The sequence below is a fragment of the Boleophthalmus pectinirostris genome, unplaced genomic scaffold (assembly GCF_026225935.1).
Source record: "Boleophthalmus pectinirostris isolate CB_2022bp ecotype Guang Dong unplaced genomic scaffold, ASM2622593v1 HiC_scaffold_14, whole genome shotgun sequence".
NCBI lineage: Eukaryota > Metazoa > Chordata > Actinopteri > Gobiiformes > Gobiidae > Boleophthalmus > Boleophthalmus pectinirostris.
The window spans coordinates 24,458,289-24,478,288 of record NW_026571047.1 but is presented as its reverse complement, the minus strand read 5'-3'; the positions used below and the strand labels follow the sequence as shown (position 1 = coordinate 24,478,288).

Here is a 20,000-nt window from a genome sequence, read left to right as displayed (position 1 = left end):
GGTGTTGCTGTTGTTTTTAATTATTGTATTGTAATTTTTCTGTTGCATGTGAAGCACTTTGTGCTACATTTCAAATGTATGTAAAGTGCTATACAAATAAAGTTTGATTGATTAATAGACTATTCCACAGAGATGGTTAATAATCAAACAAACAAACAAACAAACAAAAAGAAACAAAACTAAAGTAAAAATACAGCTAATTAGGCCTACACATTTTATTTCAGTTACAAGAAGATTATCTTTATATCATTCGTATACTTCAATATGCATGTTAATCTGCAATATAGAAAGTTTTATTTGTGTTTTTGGCCAGGATCATAAATATTACTGTTGGGCCTTTGTCTGTTAAGCCTTTGTTAGCTTCTCATAGACAAATCATGCTAAATACAAACACTAGTTAAATTTGATTAAGCTGCACAGTCCCCCTTTTAAAAGTGATGTAAACACAAAAGTTTTGATGTGATTTTCAGAAATGATCTGGGTGCGTGTGATTAACCCTGAACAAGTCATTGTTCATATGTATTCATGAACAGGTCTGTTTGTCTTGGCCAACAGCCCAGTCTCATCTGTGGGACATATTTAATTTCACTCCCCTTTAAATGAAAAGCACATTGAAAGGTGTAAGATTTTATGATGTGGTGTAGGGTATAACCAGTGTGTCCATTTACTGGAAAAGGTCCTGCTATTTGAGTGTTATATGGGCTATACAACATTTGATCGACCTAATTTAATCATCCTTTTTAAAATTTGGGGCACAAGAAGGACTATTGATCAGGTTACATCATTTTTACAGAGTCACATTTGTGACCACCAAAGATGTTGTGCAGTTCAGTGTATTTTCAATTTTATATTTTGAAATAATAAAGAGTTAAGATGAAATGTTTGCAACATCACAGTGCACTGTCACATGGCCAGAGATGTTTATGTAAAAAAGAAAGGAGAAGATGACACTCAAAAATGCCCTTCAAATTAACAAGAGGTAAAGTTATTTAAGTTCAACCCAAATCATATTGTGACTGGTGGGACAGAACATTGTCCATTTCATTATTAAAACGCTGAGGTAACCTGGCTGCTATAGGGACATATCTGAAAATAAAATACATATGTCAACTATCTCAGTGAAAAAGTAAAAAGATCAGTATCTTTACATTCAGTTGATCAAAAATCTTTTACAGCACCTTTAATTCACAATACAAGGTATTATCCCACTGGTCACAACTGTTACTGTTATCACTTTTGCCTATTATAACCTGTTACTATTTAACTATGAGCAAAAGTTAAGAAAAGTGTGAAAGAGTTTCTATCTGAACAAATATGTGTTAATACACATATTTAATACACACATCTTGGTCAAAAGTCCAGCTCTCATCTGTGGAGCATATTTGTGTGATTTAAGTCCACTCACCTTTGGTTGGAATGCACATATTAATGTGAAGGCAATGAGGTACAAATGGATATAGATGGACTATAATGAATTTCATTCAGGAAAAATAAAGTATTATCTGTCTATCTTGCTTTAATCAGCCAGGTTATGGAATTATTAAAGGGGCCAATAAGACAAAATGTCTTCAGGTTCTTTTACTTTGACTTTGATTATTTTAGTCTGATTATACTTTGAATTATTATCTCTTGAGTAGTTTATCATTTTCAGTTGTTTCTCTGGCCACCCGTGTCCACTTATTCATTTTGTACAAAAAGTCGAAACCTTGGTGGATTTGAACAAAACAATTTATTTTGTCCGGCACAGTTTATAAAATCAGGGAATCTGCTTTGAACTTAAATGTGTGTTTTTGTTCTGTATTTTGGATGTGCCTGATTCAAAGTCATCCTGCTCTTTTATGTTGTTATCAGACTGGGTGGATTTATCAAACTCCAACCAGTTCTCATCAAGACATAGAATTTGACATGATCCTTTTTTGGTGACAGTGAAGTAAGGTGTGACTATTATATCTACCAACTGTCTAGACCACAGGTGTCAAACATACGGCCTCGGGGCCAGATCCGGCCCTCCAAGACCTTTAATCTGGCCCTCGGCTGATTTTCTACTAAAATATTTTAATTATATTTTCTATTAAAATATTGTTAATTTTCTGCAGTGCTGAGCATAACAGCGTCTCCAGCGTCTCTGTACGTGGCTCCTCCCACCAGAGCAGCACAAATGAAGACTTGTCTCTTTCCAAACGCTCTTAAAGGACGATCGTTTTGACTGTTGACCGTGACACCCTCATCAACAAAATGTCCAAAATGAGAAAAGTGGAGCCGAGTGCAGGATTTTCCAAGATAAATGGACTTATTCTTATTTACATACAAGTTCATGTTAAAACATTGTGTTGAAATTGAATTTTTCTTAAAGTTTCAGGTTGTTCATAATATAATATTATAATAAGAAAGAGTTCATCAATTAAAAAATATTTCTGTAATAGATTTGCATTTCTCTGCACAAATATTTGAACTTATTGCTATTTTTGGGGTATATGTGCCATGAGTTTTCTGATCCGGCCCCTTTGGGATCAAAGTAGGTTGGATATGGCCCCTGGACCAAAATGAGTTTGACACCCCTGGTGTCCAATCAATCCAATCAATCCAATCAATTACCCCTCTCACATTCAAATAGGAGAGGGACTCCAACTAGAACTACCACCTGCTCAGTGAGTACTCTTCAAATATTAACTAATGTTAAAAAAACGTGAACACTGTAGGCGACAGTTTGACACTCAGTTTATTTTAGACACTGTTGTGAGACTTATACATTATGCTACTTTAAACAATACATCAAAAGAAATTCATTTTCCATTGTTCCCTTTAGTTACTTTTACCTTTTGCCCCTTTTCCCCTTTACCTCCTTCATCCTCCTCTCCTCCTTTGCCCCCTCTTCCTTCTTTACCTTCTTCATCCCCCTCTCCTCCACTTGCCCTTTCAGACCCCCCTTCCTCCTCTTCCTCCTCTTCCATCCTCTTCATCCTCTTCCCTCTTTTCACCCTTTTCAGCCTCTCCTCCTCTGTTTACTGGATTTATTTCTTGTTTCTTGTACTTAAGAAAAGCTTTCAAATAGGACTCAAAATAAAATGTATCGACTTTCTCCTTCATAGTTCTCTGTAGCTCCTCGTCTCCGGAGACACGTTTAACATGAAGTTCTTTTCCATTCCAGACCACAAAATCACACCATTTCATTCCAGTCACTAGCATCTGACCCTGAATCTGCCAATTATGCTTGACGATTACTTTGACATTTCCTGTTTTCTTGTCGACGTAGTCTGCAATCCTTTTCTCAGTAGGACACTTAACTTCAATGAGACCAAAGCCTTTCACCTCTGGATCATAAATGATCCCATCTGGAGATGCACCCATCCAATAAGCGTCAGGATGGATAACGAAGCCACAGGGAAAGTGTTCTGCGTTCTTCTGTTCGCAGTATTTTCTGATGGCCTCTGGCTCCATTTCCAATCCTCTCCTCATGGATTCCGTCTGAGGGATCCCATTCAGGAGGCGCTCTATCAGTTTGCCCTTATTTTCCTCTTTGACGTGACTCACCTCCCTGAAGTGAGAGGCAGTGATCCTTGGCTTTCTGAGCTCTTTCCACAGTTCACACGAGCTCTGATTTCTGGTGTCATTTTCGTACTTGCGTGCCTCTTCCCAGGTGACCTTCAGGCTTCTTAGATGTTCCTCTTCCTCCTCATTGCCTGTAAACTTACTTTCTGGCAGTGTGTAGCCATCAAGAGGCAAAGCTGGAGGTGGGGATCTCTGTTTCTCTCTCTCACGGCCAATGCTCAAAAATTCAATTCCGGCCCCAATACTTTGCAGAGCTGTTTCCCCTCCAGGTGATGAATTTGATGAAGATGATGAAGATGATGAAGGTGCTTGGTCCATGGCACTACAGAAAATAAATGTAATTGTTAACTTGTACTTCATGCTATTATTTTCATCTGTAGTAATATTGGAAGTTATTTAAGTTCAACCCAAACATATTGTGACCGATGGGACAGAACATTGTACATCTCATTATTAGCAAATTCTCACACATGCTGTTGTCTAGGTAACCAGGTTATATCACAGACGGCATTGATGTAAAATCCAAATGATTTTGTCATTTTAATTAAAAAAACATACTCTTGTATCCAAGTACACCTCCAGACTCCAGTTAACATGTTTTTGTTTTAAATAGTTTTTTTTTTTTTTTTATCCCAAAGGCACTACAGAAATGGATTAATCAACAAATAATCATTATGTGTGATTTTTTTCTCAAACTCTATTTAAACAGATGCTAAATTACACATGAAAAGGAGAAAATCGCATCATTCATGTCCTGTGGTCTCAAGTACATACATATTTTTTTTATTTTATTACATTATTACATTATTTTATGGTATTTATATTTTTATATGGGTTTACTTAACATTATCTATGACATTATTTCCATGTTTTTACATTTGTGTCATTCGTTTTTCTTCTGTCCAGTGTCTGTGCAGGAGAGTTTAGAGCAGAAGTTTGGGAAACAAGGAGGACCCATCCCCATCGTGCCCACCGCTGACTTCCAGGCTCGAGTCGCTGTAAGTGCACAAAGTTCAATCACACTTTTATAAGTTAAACTGAAGGAACTGGAAAGTAAGTGCATCAATATGAATGTGCAGGAAAGAACTGGTTAAGAGGCAAAGCTGTTTAATTGAACAGGCGTGTTGATTTTTTCTTTTTTCACTTTAATATATCAACTCATTTCAGTGCAAACATTTGAAGTTGTTGGGGAAGTACACAAACAAACACAATATTCAAATTCCACAAATGGAATTAAAGTGTAACATCCTAAAGTGTAACTCGTAACTTTTCTGGTGGGGATTCTCCCACAGTACAAGCAGGTCCACCAGAAAAAAGATGATATAAAAGCAGCAGTTTGGCAGGTTTGTGATTTCACATTTTAAATGTAAATCATTTAGTCTCGTCTTGTCTGGGGCCAGGACTCCTTTTGAAATAAGAATCCAAATCTCTGTGGAACTTGATTAAATAAAGAACAAATAAAATGTAACAGTTGAGTGAAAATGGTCGCTTCTTTGACTCAATCTGGAGACATGACTGTTTTTCTTTTTATCCTTTTAGCAAATCATGCGCACAGCCAGTAAGTACACTGTTATCAGACAAGTTGAAATTTTTAAAGTTTAAATTTGAACATGCTATTATCATTTTTGCATAATGTAAAACATATTATAGACTGTTACTATTTAACTAAGCCAGAGTTGAATAAAAGTGTAAAAGAGTTTTTTTTTTCTAATTTTCAGAAATGACCTCGGTGCGTGTGATTAACCCTGAACAAGTCCTTGTTCATATGTATTCATGAACAGGTCTGTTTGTCTTGGCCAACTGCCCAGTCTCACCTGTGGAACATATTTTATGGTGATTTAAGTTCACTCCTTTTAAATGAAACGCACATCAAAAGGTGTAAGATTTTATGATGGTGTGTATAGTGAAGGAATGGGGTATAACCAGTGTGTCCATTTACTGGAAAAGGTCCTGCTTTTTGAGTGTTATATGGGCGATCTAACATTCAATGGGCCTAATTTAACAATCCTCTTTAAAATGTGTGGCACAAGAAGGACTATTGATTAGGTTACATCATTTTTATAGGGTCCAATTTGTGACCACCAAAAAATGAAATCTGTTGGTGCAAATGGAAGCAATTTGTACAAAAATTCAAGACGTGAGAAAAATTGAGATAACTTTTGATGTCCCACCCCTTGAGATAATGTGGACCAAATTTGAGCCTGTTTGGGTGAACGCCCTCGGAGGAGTTGGCACAAGTATGAAGTTTACAGAAAATGCTTCGCAGATTAAAATCCAATATTGCTGAGCCCTGATGGAGCGGATGGCGCTGGTGTAATAGTATTTTTTTACTTGTCTTGTCATGATCTTTTTTAATTTATTTATTTTTTTTATGGGAGGAAGATCAAGAAGTCTAACTTTTATCACCAACACAATACGCACAAGACAGAGACACAATTAGAAACTGAACTATACCTACTAAATTGTGTTGCAAATATAGGCTTTGTTACTGGAAATGACAATAAGGATTTACTTTAAGATTTATTACAAATGTTGTGCACATTTTAAGGTAAATTTATGGTTTCAAATATTTGGACATAGGCAGGTGGATCAATTATGTGTTTTTTATTTATTTTTGTGCAAGTTATGAAAAAGTAAAAATCTCCATGCTTGTTAAACTTTGGTGTAAACCTGGTGACAGTGAAGGAATGGAGTTAACTAATAAAAATATAAAACATTGAGAGTTGAATAATTAAAACATATATAAGCAGTTAAAAGCATGAATACATATTAACTTGGAAGAGTTCTGAGTTGGTTCAGTTGTTTATGATAAGTTGTTTATTGATGGGTTTAGTCTGGTTGGTAAAATGTCCATAATGTCCACATGAGGGCGCCAGAGCATTTTGTTTCCATCCGTAGATGTTTACAACTCTCAAAGATGAACACAATCAAATGAATAGTACAGGGTAAAAAAAACAAAAACAATAAATAAAAATCAAAATACATAAAATTAAAAAAATATGTAATAAATAAATAACGTAATAATACATAATAATAATCCAATAACAATAATTAATAAAATAAATAAATTGCACAGGGTATTCATATGTTTCTGTGTCTTGGGCACCATTTTGAGGACTTTTTTTTGCCATTCCATAGATGTAATATTATTTTGAAGGGTAACTGCAGCCCTTTTCTCTCTCCTCAGGGCTTTGGTAACGTGGGTCTTCACTCCATGAGGTACCTGCACAGGTTCGGGGCCAAGTGTGTGGGAGTGGGCGAGATCGACGGAAACATCTACAACCCCGAAGGCATCGACCCCAAGCAGCTGGAGGACTACAAACTGGTCTGAACCGCTCTAGTCCAGTTCTGAACCGCTCTAGTCCAGTTTTCTGAGACAATTGATACTTTGCAGTGACATCATGCTGGGGGCAGCAGCATGTATGTCTATGGTGGGATGTTTATCAGTTACCATGGTCACACATTAGCAAAAACTCCCAAATAATTGAGTTTTCAAAAAAAAAAAAATATGAAAAAGTGTTGACCAATGTAATATACTATAATTCCATCTCAGTTGTTTAGGATCAGACTGTTAAAATAAAATAAAACTCAGATTAACGTTCATCTTGAGTAACAGCTTCAGACAGTTAACATCACCCCCAAGGGAACATTAATGACATGAGTTGCAAAGTATCAATATATATATTACAACTTGAATACCCATACCACTGATTCATTCGGTGCTTTTTTCCACAGGTGCTATTATCTTTCTGCCCACAAGACTTTTGAGTTCCTCTTTAAGTGGTTTCATCATTGACACTGGCACTCTGCGCTTTGGAAGTTTGACGGGCTGCACAGTATTGTCAATTTCCAGCTTATGTTCCCCTTGCAAGCAGCCGTCTCCTTTAAACACGTCCTGAAACTCCGTCTTTATTTCTTCCAACTGCCAGGTGTCTCCATTGACAATGTCTTCTGTCACAATACTGTCTAGTGCATAAATGTTGTATTGGACCTCAGTGAGTTTCATTGCTTCACTTGCGCTGCGCCCTAGAAGTGGCGTTTTACAGTCTTCTCCAACAACTTGGAACTCAACTCTGTACTTTTTCTGATTTCTTGGATTTGTCATCTTAACTTTGCACTTGCCTAATGGACACATTTTTGACTTGTTGTACATTACCAGTACCTTGTCTGTGTGCTCCAATTTCACATCCGGATTGAGCAGGTTGATGGGTATGATGTTGCAGGTAGCACCACAGTCAATCTGGAAGTTCACAATATTTTCATTGATCATCATCCCAGCAAACAGTCGTTCAGTTTTACCTTTTTGTTTCTCGTCAATCTGGTTCACTTCTGCTGCTGATGAAGTTACTGCTGTGACTGTCATTATGTCCTCACATGAATCTGAATCAGTCTCTGTTATGGTGTGAACTAGGGATGGGCATGATTAATCGATTAATCGATAATTGATCATTATGAATTTCATCGATTACGTTAATTTTAATCGACAAACCGAATGCAGGTTGCTGTGCGTAGCGTGACCAAACAGGGGTCCGTACATGTAGCTCTCTGCACTCAGAAGGAGCGAGACACAAACAGTCGGTCAGTCTGTAGCATACCGAAGCACAAATGCGTATTGAACGATGATTTGTACAAGAAATTCCACGCTTTCCGTTGCGTTCGGGACAAGTGTGAGTCCATGTGCACAGTGTACAAAGCAGCACATATGTTTCGGTGTCCAGTGGGAAAAAGCTTTACCAGGTGAGAGCTGCGCAATGTCGATGACGAGTCCCCATCTCCCACCCCCCGTACGGTGTCCTGGTTTTGACAAACGCAAATATGGTCACACTAACCTGTATTCCACTGAATAATGTCTTTTAATCCAACAGACGTTGACCGCATCAGCGACACAAGAGCTGTAGTTTTATCTTCGCTTAGTTTATGCAAACTAGTGATGCGGTTTTAAATTTAGTTTCTGTGAGAGTTGCGCAAAACTGCATTAAACACATTATAATGTCAAACGGGCTGATGTGGCTCTAGAGTCGTTACTGTTTATATGTCATAAAGTTGAATTTATTTATGCAGATTAGTAGTGCAGATAGTAATAATAATGATGATCATTTTAATATAAAAACTTGAATGATTAATCGATAATCGATCGTTAATTCTTCCGACGATCGATTAAGAAAATTTCATCGAATGCCCATCCCTAAATTCGACCAACGGAAATTATCAAAAAGGGGAGGGGGCGAGGGGGGAAAACATGTGCAGAGGACAGTACATGCTGCCTCTGTCCTGTTCAGTATGTACAGGGAATTTCCAATTTGTTTAAAAAGGAAATAAAGAGATCAACAATCACACAGTACAACAAGTGCAGGAGCTGCTTCCTCTGAGCAGTGTTTTGTTTAGTTGTAAATTAAGTCACATTGCAATTTTCAGGTGTATGAAATGATCTGTTATGTGGTAGGAAGGACTGCATGTCAGTAACAGCTCTCCAGTCATGGCATTAATTTAATATTTGTTATTAACCCAGAACGATCTCTCTTTGTGTTTCTTATACAGATTAATATCAGCCTGGTCCCCACGGCCTCTGTTGCATCTCAAGACCCGCCAAATATGATTGTGCAATTACATTTGCTTTTGTTTTCAGTGATGCATGTGAACCAAAGGAGCTCATTGGTCACCTAAGATTTACAAATAAAGTCTAATTTGGTTTAGTTTAGTGCTTTGCTTATTGATTCTGCAGAAATTCACAATGCAGATGTTTTTCAGTCCTCTGTGATATTTTTTTCTTTTATTTTTTCCAATACAGAGTGACCATGTGTGTCCCTGATTGGCCCAATTGAAAACAGGGAGATTCAGTGGTGGCCAGACTCACATTTTTGTGAAGTATTACAAGTAAGTAAGTGTGTATTCTGGATCCCAGGAAAGATATTACTTGGGTTTTGATTGTCTATTGTTACTTGATACCGATGTTCAAACAAAATGGTTCCAGTAGTCTGTACTAAAAATTTGTTTTTTATTAGTAACAACAGGAGCTGTAAAAACTATAGCTAGCCAGTACTAATACCACTACTTATACTAATAGTGATCAGTAAATTACATTTTTATTCATAATTCCAATTGGACCATTTTCCAAACACAGGTATCAATATCAGTGTTGTTACCTGGGTACGCATATACCTACACGTCTCACTGTTGTAGTATTAGATAAGATAATCCACTCTCAGCACAAGAGTGAAGTTAAAGTGGTCATTTACACTGGGTGCTGCCTCAACAAACAAAAGCTCTATTCTCCTCTTATCTTGATGTATTTGAACACACCTCAGCGTCGTGACAGGTAGAAGTTTAACCTAGTCATTAAGCTTATATATAGGCCTCTATACGCTATGGGTTTTACTGGGAAAATAGTTTAGCCTACATATTTTAGCAGCATAAACCAGCGCAACATACCATAACATTTACTGCCTCATGTGCAACGCCCTGCAATAAATGAGGCCTACTGCAAACACACAGCCCATTAAGTATTATTGTTAATACTGTAATGGCAACATCATCAAAGCACCAAATGATTCACAACTTATGGAGTTTACACTTGAGACATTAGGATTAGAAACATAAGGGATAAATAATGGTGAAATTAAATTAAACAAAACTTGTGTGATTGATTTGAAGGGTAATGTGTTGTTACCATAACCATATGAGACACCAGAGTCTTGTAACTCATAAATAAACCTCTCATTTTGTTTTATTTTTCCAACATATTTTGTTTAATAATTGCACAATATTGCAGGGTGGGCAATAGTCAAAAGTATCAAAAATCAGATACTAATTGATACTAACTTGTATAGAAACTAGATACTCATTGAGCAGGTATCGATAAAAAGGAAAAAAGTCTAAAAAAGGACTGAAATGTACCTTTTTTGAACAGCTTTAGAATGAACTTGAGCCATATCAGAACAAGTATAGGACAACATAGACTGGTATACATCCATAGACCACTAGGGAACCTACTTGGACAGCTGAGGAATTACACAGATATAACACCACATGGTAATATAAAAGAAAGTACTATTATTCAAACCTGAAAAATTACATTCTATTATTTAAAGAAAGAGTGTTTTTTTTTTATTATTATTGTGGTATCAGAATCAGTATTAAGTCTTGTGTCTATTCCTTAGTATCGAAATCAAGGTTGAAATTTTAGTATTGGGACAACACTGGGCAATGTGGATGAAATGTCCAAAACATAAGTAAGGCTTAAAAATACTACACTAGCTATGGTAACATTATATCACTGTTAAACTACTATTGTGATTGCTATAATAATGACTGCAGCCAATCCTGTTATCCATAAACCTAGGTCTTGAACAATAATTTGGATTATTTGAGCTCTAATCCACTGCTGACACCTGTGCACATTTTACAGATTGCATTGGCCCTCATCTGTGATCACATTACACAGGAGCCCGGCCGATGGACCACAACTGCCCCTCGGCCCCTGCCTCTCTGTGGCAAGCTATGTGTGCATCTCTGACCCGGGATTTCCCATAAGGCCGTGCATGTGTTCAACGGGTAAGCATCCCGGGGTGGGGAAAACAGTTGTTGAGATTCATTGGATTTAAATTTGTAACATATGGTGACAGAAATTGAATCGCTTTAGCATCAAAGTTGGGTAGATACAAAATACAATAAAGAATGTATAGCCTACTCTTTGAGCATGTAGTGCAGTGGTTGTTACACTTTTGGTATCAAGTAACCTCGCTTTAAAGGTCTTATATTATCTAAAACTGACTCTTGTGAGCTTTAAGGCATGTTCGAATGTTGTTGCCTTAAAAACATAACTGGTTTTGTGTTTTGTTTCATTCACACATGTTTGAAGAATCCTGCAATAATAGTCTGTCTCCAAAACTCTAAATGCTCTGTTCCACCCTGTGGTTGTCATGAAGCAGTAGTTTTCAAGTTAACAGCTACCTTTCACCTTTACTTCCATAGAGAGGGGCAATTCCAGGGCTGAAATTATCAAAATTATTCTAGAGAAGGTGTGTGGAGTTTTAAAATACAGTGGAGTACTTCCTGTGTTACTCCATGATATCAAAAAGTGAAATAGAGCTTTTTCAATTTGAGAGAAGAACTGTAGGGTTTATATTTATTTAAACATATGTGAATGAAACAAACCACAACTCCAGGTATGTTTTGGTCAAGAAAACCACATTATGGGCCCTTTAAGCTTCATTTCACACTTTGAGTACGCCCTAACTCTGGTCATATATAGGAAAATACATTTGGTAACTTGGAAATGATTACTACTCTCTACAATTATCATTTCTTGTTGTAATGATATGGAAATATCATGGATATGAAAATGGATATGAAAATCAGACTGATGTAGCCTTTGTGGTAAATAAACAAACCACTGATGCAAAACATAACAGTTATGGAAAAGTATTTGAATTATTTCTTTCTGTACCTGTTACAGCCTGCAAATGTCAAGATAAAAATAGATTTCTATAGTAAACAGCTTGCACAACAAAATAGTTTTCGTCAAATAGTAAAATGGGTTTAAATATAACTGACCGGATAGATAACCTATATTGAATTCCAGGTTTAATAGAATTTGCTGTATCACTTATCCATCCAATATCTGGGTTTATTTCCTCCTCCAGGTTGCTAGCTGCCAAATGTCTGCCTTTTTGCTTTCAACTCCTCCCTGGAAGATTCCCCTTCACAAAAAAAAAAAACAAATGCTACTCTGGTTATGTGAAATCACCTCAAGGTTGCAGTAGGTGTGAGAGTGAGGTATGGTTTAACAAATGTTAGCTCATCAAAGAGAAAAAAATACCATCCATCCATTTTCGTCCGCTTATCCAGGGGCCGGGTCGCGGGGGCAGCAGCCTAAGCAGGGACTCCCAGACTTCCTTCACCCCAGACACGTCCTCCAGCTCCTCCGGGGGGACCCCGAGGTGTTCCCAGGCCAGCAGAGAGACATAGTCCCTCCAGCGTGTCCTGGGTCTTCCCCGGGGCCTCCTCCCGGCGGGACATGCCCGGAACACCTCCCGAGGGAGGCGCCCAGGAGGCATCCGGAACAGATGCCCGAGCCACCTCAACTGGCTCCTCACCCTACTCCCGCAATCTCGTCCTTTCGGTCACTACCCAGAGCTCATGACTATAGGTGAGAGTAGGAACGAAGACTGACCGGTAAATCGAGAGCTTCGCCTTTCGACTCAGCTCCCTCTTCACCACAACGGTCCGATACAGCGACCGCATCACTGCCGAAGCTGCACCGATCCGCTTGTCAATCTCACGTTCCGTCCTTCCCTCACTCGTGAACAAGACCCCGAGATACTTGAACTCCTCCACTTGAGGCAAAGACTCCCCACCCACCCGGAGAGGGCAAGCCACCTTTTTCCGGTCGAGAACCATGGCCTCAGACTTAGAAGAGCTGATCTTCATCCCAGCCGCTTCACACTCGGCTGCAAACCGCCCCAGTGCACATTGTAGGTCCTGGTTCGATGAAGCCAACAGAACAACATCGTCCGCAAACAGCAGAGATGAAATCCTGTGGTCCCCAAACCGGACCCCCTCCGGCCCCTGACTGCGCCTAGAAATTCTGTCCATAAATACAATGAACAGAACCGGTGACAAAGGGCAGCCCTGGCGGAGTCCAACATGCACCGGGAACAGGTCTGACTTACTGCCGGCAATGCGAACACAGCTCCTGCTCTGGTCATACAGGGACCGGACAGCCCTTAGCAAAGGGCCCCGGACCCCATACTCCCAGAGCACCCCCCACAGGACACCACGAGGGACACGGTCAAATGCCTTTTCCAGATCCAAAAAGCACATGTGGACTGGTTGGGCAAACTCCCATGAACCCTCGAGCACCCGATGGAGAGTGTAGAACTGGTCCAGTGTTCCACGACCAGGACGAAAACCACACTGCTCTTCCTGGATCTGAGGTTCGACTATCGGCCGAATTCTCCTCTCCAGTACCCTGGCATAGACCTTACCGGGAGGCTGAGGAGTGTGATCCCCCTATAGTTGGAACACACCCTCCGGTCCCCCTTCTTATACAGAGGGACCACCACCCCGGTTTGCCAGTCCAGAGGTACTGTCCCCGACTGCCACGCGATGTTGAAGAGGCGTGTCAGCCAAGACAGCCCCACAACATCCAGAGACTTAAGGTACTCAGGACGGATCTCATCCAACCCCGGAGCCTTGCCACCAAGGAAGCTTGCCAACCACCTCAGTGACTTCAGCCAGGGTGATGGATGAGTCCGCCTCCGAGTCCCCAGCCTCGGCCTCCTCCTCGGAAGATGTGACGGTGGGATTGAGGAGATCATCAAAGTATTCCTTCCACCGCCGGACAACGTCCCCAGTCGAGGTCAGCAGCTCTCCCCCCGCACTGTAAACAGTGTTGGTGAAGAACTGCTTTCCCCTCCTGAGGCGCCGGACGGTTTGCCAGAATCTCTTTGAGGTCGTCCGATAGTCCTTCTCCATGGCCTCCCCGAACTCCTCCCAGCTCCGAGTTTTTGCCTCCGCGACCGCACGGGCTGCTGCACGCTTGGCCCGCCGGTACCCGTCAGCTGCCTCAGGAGTCCCCCGAGCCAGCAAGGCCCGATAGGACTCCTTCTTCAGCTTGACAGCATCCCTTACTTCCGGTGTCCACCACCGGGTTCTGGGGTTGCCGCCGCGACAGGCACCACAGACCTTTACGCCCACAGCTCCGAGCAGCTGCATCGACAATAAAGGCCGAGAATGAAGCCCACTCGGACTCCATATCTCCGGCTTCCGGAATCCGGGAGGACTTCTCCCGGATTCCGGGGGAGGCCGGAGATATGGTATGATATGGATAAGGTGCGAGTTGAAAGTCCCTCTGACAGAGGGCTCCGCCAGACGTTCCCAACAGACCCTCACTACACGCTTGGGTCTGCCAGGTCTTTCCGGCTATTGTACATCTCATTATTATTATCAAATTCTCACACATGCTGTTGTCTAGGTAACCAGGTTATATCACAGACGGCATTGTTGTAAAATTAAAAAGATTTTGTCATTTTAATAAAAAACAAAACAAAAAAAAACAAAAACTTTGTAGTCATGTCATCTGACCTCCGGCCGCGTGTCTTGGACACTCGGGTGAAGAGAGGGGCTGAGCTGTCAACTGATCACCACCTGGTTGTGAGTTGGGTTCTTGTATTCAAGTACACCTCCAGACTCCAGTTAACCCTTATATTGTGTTAGGGTCAAAATTGAACCGTTTTCAAGTTTAGGTATGTAAAAACTGCCATTTGCTTTTTTGTACCGGAATGAGGCTTCATCTAATCCTCAGACACAACTATTTTTAACGCAACAAAATCAATTTTCACCATTTTAGTAAATTGTAAAGTAAAAAAAAAAAAAAAAAGTGACATCTGTGGTGTTACGGGTCAAAAATGACCCGGCAGAGAATAGTGGCTGTTTTATGCATCACTTACAAGCTGTAGGCTGCTCTGTGGATCAAATATGGCTCAGTGTGTCCCACAACACACACACACACACACACACACACACAAAGGTCGTCTTCACCCACGTGAACTCTTCTCTTTCTTGCAGCACATTGATACATTTTGAATCTAAAATAAACATTGTCATATATAAACAGGGTTTTAGTGAGATATTATCAGCTGTATTCTGTTGCAGCATCAGTTAACATGAGCAGGTTCACTGTTTATGAGGCGCTGGATCAGATTTTTGGTCATGACAGTGATTCTGAAGACAGAGAGGAAAGTGAAGCTGAGGAAGATGTATCTGAGGATGAGGATGAGGGCACAGACTGAATAAAAGAAGTGGACTAAGTGAGTGTGACGTCACCCACAGCGTTTGGCGCTGCTCAAATGAAGCTCACGGTTACAGGAGCGAATCTAGAGCCAGGTTATATGTTATGAATAGGATTTTTTGGACGGATAAAACAGCCAAAAAAAAAAAAAAATCAGGATCATGTGTCGCAGGTTAATACGTATATTTTTAAGACCAAAATGACGAGGTTCACAGCAGCAGGTACAGAGAGAAGGACGACAAGATCCTAACATAAGTCAATTGGAGCCAGAGTCAGAAGGAGCCGGAAGAGCCTCCTGGAGAACTTTCTATTTGGAACGCGGTGGCTACAGCGTTAGTTATGTCCATTCATATATACGTCTGTGGATGAGGATGAGGTTCAGTATGACTCTGAACAAGAGCACACATGTGGTGAGGAGAACCCAGATGTCACAAAGACTGAAAGAGACGTCTTCAAGTCAAGAAAAAGTGACAGTTCATGGTCACCAAGCCTCTTGACACCCCAATATAATTATACTTATATAAATTTGATTTATATTATATGTATTATATATAAAATTATTATGATTATAGTATAATTATATAATATAATTACAAATTTTATCACTATAGGAAATATAATTAGTGAATTTAAGCAGTTTTTGTAATAAAAAACGAGTGGTATATTTTAAGATAAAAGGTCTGTGCAGCCAAAAATAAATAAATAAATAAAAATGTTTCCATGGACATGAACACATACTAAGTTAGTTATGAGGGGAAAAACAATATTGGATGATATGCAGTGTTTTTAAGTATTTTCAGGCTGAGTTAAATCACGGGTAGCTTTCTAACACAATACAAGGGTTAACATGTTTTTGTTTTAAATAGTTTTTTGTTTTTTTTAATCCCAAAGGCACTACAGAAATGGACTAATCAACAAATAATCACTGATGATTACTAAAAATAATATGCAGTTACAGCCCTAATCTAACAGAATATTTTTGTCTAATCTTGATTTGCTTTTAATTTTAATCTTTTATCAAGTGCAAGATACTCACCAAGAGTGGAGTTGTGGCTGTGCTGTGCAAGTAGCTGAGAAGTCAAAAGTTGGTGTCTGAGTTGAGTTGAAGTTGCTCCTCTATTTATTTAGTTTCTGCACATCTGCTCCATGAAACGCACCAATCACAGGCAGTTTGAAATGATGACACAAATACAGTGTGAGCTGCTCCTTTCTTAGGAATGTGGTGCCATCTATACAGGTATTTTCTGCTACTCTTTGGTCATTTATGTGTGATTTTTTTCTCAAACTCTATTTAAACAGATGCTAAATTACACATGAAAAGGAGAATACATATTTTTATTTTATTACATTATTACATTATTTTATGGTATTTATATTTTTATATGGGTTTACTTAACATTAGGGATGGGACTAGATCTCGTGCCAGGAGAGGATGGGGCTCACATGTTGAAAATGATCTCATGACATTTTTATTTCCATGTTTTTACATTTGTGTCATTCGTTTTTCTTCTGTCCAGTGTCTGTGCAGGAGAGTTTAGAGCGGAAGTTTGGGAAACAAGGAGGACCCATCCCCATCGTGCCCACCGCTGACTTCCAGGCTCGAGTTGCTGTAAGTGCACAAAGTTCAATCACACTTTTATAAGTTACACTGAAGGAACTGGAAAGTAAGTGCATCAATATGAATGTGCAGGAAAGAACTGATCAAGAGACAAAGCTGTTTAATTGATCTTTACTTGTTTTTTTTTTTTTAGGGTGCGTCAGAGAAGGACATTGTTCACTCAGGCTTGGCCTACACAATGGAGAGATCTGCTCGGGTTAGTATTTTATAATAATAGTTTCACTAATTAATATATCAACACATTTCAGTGCAAACATTTGAAGTTGTTGGGGAAGTACACAAACAAACACAATATTCAAATTCCACAAATGGACAGAAAAAATGTACAGTGCCCCTTTTAAAAGTGATACAAACGCAGCAGTTTGGCAGGTTTGATGATTTCACATTTAAATATAATTTATATCGTCTTGTCTTGTCTTGTCTTGAAATAAGAATCCAGATCTCTGTGGATCTTCATTAAATAAAGAACAAATAAAATGTAAATTTATGGTTTCAAATATTTGGACTTAGGCAGGCAGGTTAATTATTTGTTTTTTAGATATTTTTGTGCATGTTTAAGTTATGAAAAAGTAAAAATCTCCATGCTTGCTAAACTTTGACTAGAACCTGGTGAAAGTGAAGGAATGCAGTTAAATAATAAAAATATAAAACAATAAGAGTTGAATAATTAAACCATACAGAAGCAGTTAAACGTATTGGTGACATGTCCATAATGTCCACATGAGGGCGCCAGAGCATTTTGTTTCCATCCGTAGATCTTTACAGCTCTCAAAGATGAACACAATCAAGTGAATAGTATAGGGTAATAAATAAATAAATAAATAAAAATACATAAAATGAAAAAAAATATTTAAAAATAAATAAATAAAACATAAAAAAAACAATTTAATAAAATAAATAAATAAATAGTACAGGGTAATCATATGTTTCAGTGTCCTGGGCGCCATTTTGAGGACTTTTTTTTTGCCATTCCATAGATGTAATATTATTTTGAAGGGTAACTGCAGCCCTTTTCTCTCTCCTCAGGGCTTTGGTAACGTGGGTCTTCACTCCATGAGGTACCTGCACAGGTTCGGGGCCAAGTGTGTGGGAGTGGGCGAGATCGACGGAAACATCTACAACCCCGAAGGCATCGACCCCAAGCAGCTGGAGGACTACAAACTGGTCTGAACCGCTCTAGTCCAGTTCTTAACCGCTCTAGTCCAGTTCTGGTCCAGTACCAAAAAATGCCCATGCTCATATATCAACCATTTTCATAGTGATTAACAATTCAAATGAAAATGTTATCTCCTTATAGCCAAAAGTTTTCCCCTCATTTCTCACTCCCTCTCCCCCTCACTCACTCACTCACTCCCTTTCTCTCTCTCCCTCACTCTCTCTCCTTTTCTCTCCCTCTCCTCTCTCCTTTTCTCTCTCTCTCTCTCTCCCTCTCTCTCTCTCTCTCTCTCTCTCTCTCCTTCTCTCTCTCTCCTTCTCTCTCTCCCTCTCTCTCTCTCCTCTCTCTCCTCTCTCTTCTCTCTCTCTCCTTCTCTCTCTCCCTCTCTCTCTCTCCTTCTCTCTCTCTCCTTCTCTCTCCCTCCCTCTCTCTCTTTCTCCTTCTCCCTCTCCTCTCTCCATTTCAAATCACAATGAGAAATATATAGATATATCTAAATATATAAATATATACACATATAAATATATAAATATACACATATATAAATATATACATATATAGATATATTAATATATACATATATAGACCACAGACTGTATAAATGAAGTGGATTAAAGTGAGTGTGACGTCACCCACAGAGTTCAGTGTCGCTCAAATGAGGCTCGTGATGCTCATGGTTACAGGAGTGAAACTGGAGACAGGCTCTATATTATGAATGAGATTTTTTTGAAAGACAAAATTGTGAAAAAAAACCACCAGGATCATATAGAGCGAGTTAGTATGAACATTTTAAGACTAAAATGGGAGCCACGATCAGCAGGAGCTGTAAGTATGAACTTCTTATTTGGAACGTGGAGGCTGTTTACATATAGATAGATAGATACACACACACACACACACACATATAAACAATTCACTAGCAAGGATCACCCCACAACAGTGGAATACGATAACGATATTTATTGACTGTGGATGATGTGGTGGCTGTGGGGAGATTCAGGGTGGGGGTATAATCTCCAATCCAAAATAGTCACCCATCTGAATCAGAACCCCCCTCCTTGAAGATGCCGTCTTTGGACTGAGGATGGACGAAAAACGCCGGTGGGAAAGAGGGGGTCGAGGGAGCTGGCACGGTGTTGTCGGGATGACTGTATAAATGGGGCTTCTGGATAATTGAAGGTGTGTTTGAGATAACATGTGTTTGGCTGGAGAGGAGAGATTGAGGCGTACACACACAGACACACACACACACACACACACACACACACACACACACACACACACACACACACACACACACACACACACACACACACACACACACACACACACACACACACACACACACACACACACACACACACACACACACACACACACACACACACCTCACACACACACACACACACACACACACACACACACACACACACACACACCACTGCCCTGTCCATATTTGTATAGATGTCCAACAGATTTTTTTCACATTGAGATCTGATGTGTTTTTAAAGTGTTCCTTTAATTTTTTTTATATATATAGATATATAAATAAAAATTAATGACTACTTAGACCACAACAAACACGGTTACAACAGACTTTATTTTAATAAAAATCTATTGTTATAGTTTTTGTTTTGACAGAAGTTGAGAATCACTGGTCATTTGTCTTCTTTCTCCTTCTTTTCTTCTTCCTTCTTCTCCTTTTCTTTCACCTCCTCCTCATTTTTTGCCTCCTCCTTCTCCTTGTCATCTGTAACTTTCATTTTCTGAAGTTTTTCTTCTCAACATCTTTCTGAGTTGCAGCTGATTTCATTTTCTCAAATTTGTCAGAAAACGATTTTTGGAGGCTTGATCCCAGAATCAAAAACTTCCCACTGGGGAACACC

The 20,000-nt window shown here is 39.3% G+C and overlaps 2 protein-coding genes across 4 annotated transcripts in view; one reads left to right on the top strand and one right to left on the bottom strand.

The window, feature by feature from the left end:
- LOC129407855 (uncharacterized) overlaps positions 1–20,000 on the bottom strand; it is a 32,379-nt gene that overhangs the window by 10,050 nt on the left and 2,329 nt on the right. The window lies entirely within an intron of this gene.
- On the top strand, positions 4,460–18,297 carry LOC129407856 (glutamate dehydrogenase, mitochondrial-like). 3 transcript variants are annotated; one of them, XM_055150217.1, is made up of 9 exons: positions 4,521–4,547; positions 5,089–5,107; positions 5,268–5,382; positions 6,737–6,874; positions 7,285–9,423; positions 10,955–11,100; positions 16,858–16,949; positions 17,092–17,154; positions 17,985–18,297. In XM_055150217.1, exons 6-9 carry the CDS (start codon positions 11,088–11,090, stop codon positions 18,126–18,128), a joined length of 312 nt encoding a protein of 103 aa, XP_055006192.1. In that variant the 5' UTR covers positions 4,521–4,547; positions 5,089–5,107; positions 5,268–5,382; positions 6,737–6,874; positions 7,285–9,423; positions 10,955–11,087; the 3' UTR covers positions 18,129–18,297. The 3 variants fall into 3 exon arrangements, with proteins under 3 accessions (XP_055006193.1, XP_055006192.1, XP_055006191.1); XM_055150218.1 differs by lacking the exons at positions 5,089–5,107; positions 5,268–5,382 and having other exon boundaries at positions 4,460–4,547; XM_055150216.1 differs by lacking the exons at positions 4,521–4,547; positions 5,089–5,107; positions 5,268–5,382; ... (1 more) ...; positions 7,285–9,423; positions 10,955–11,100 and having other exon boundaries at positions 16,605–16,949.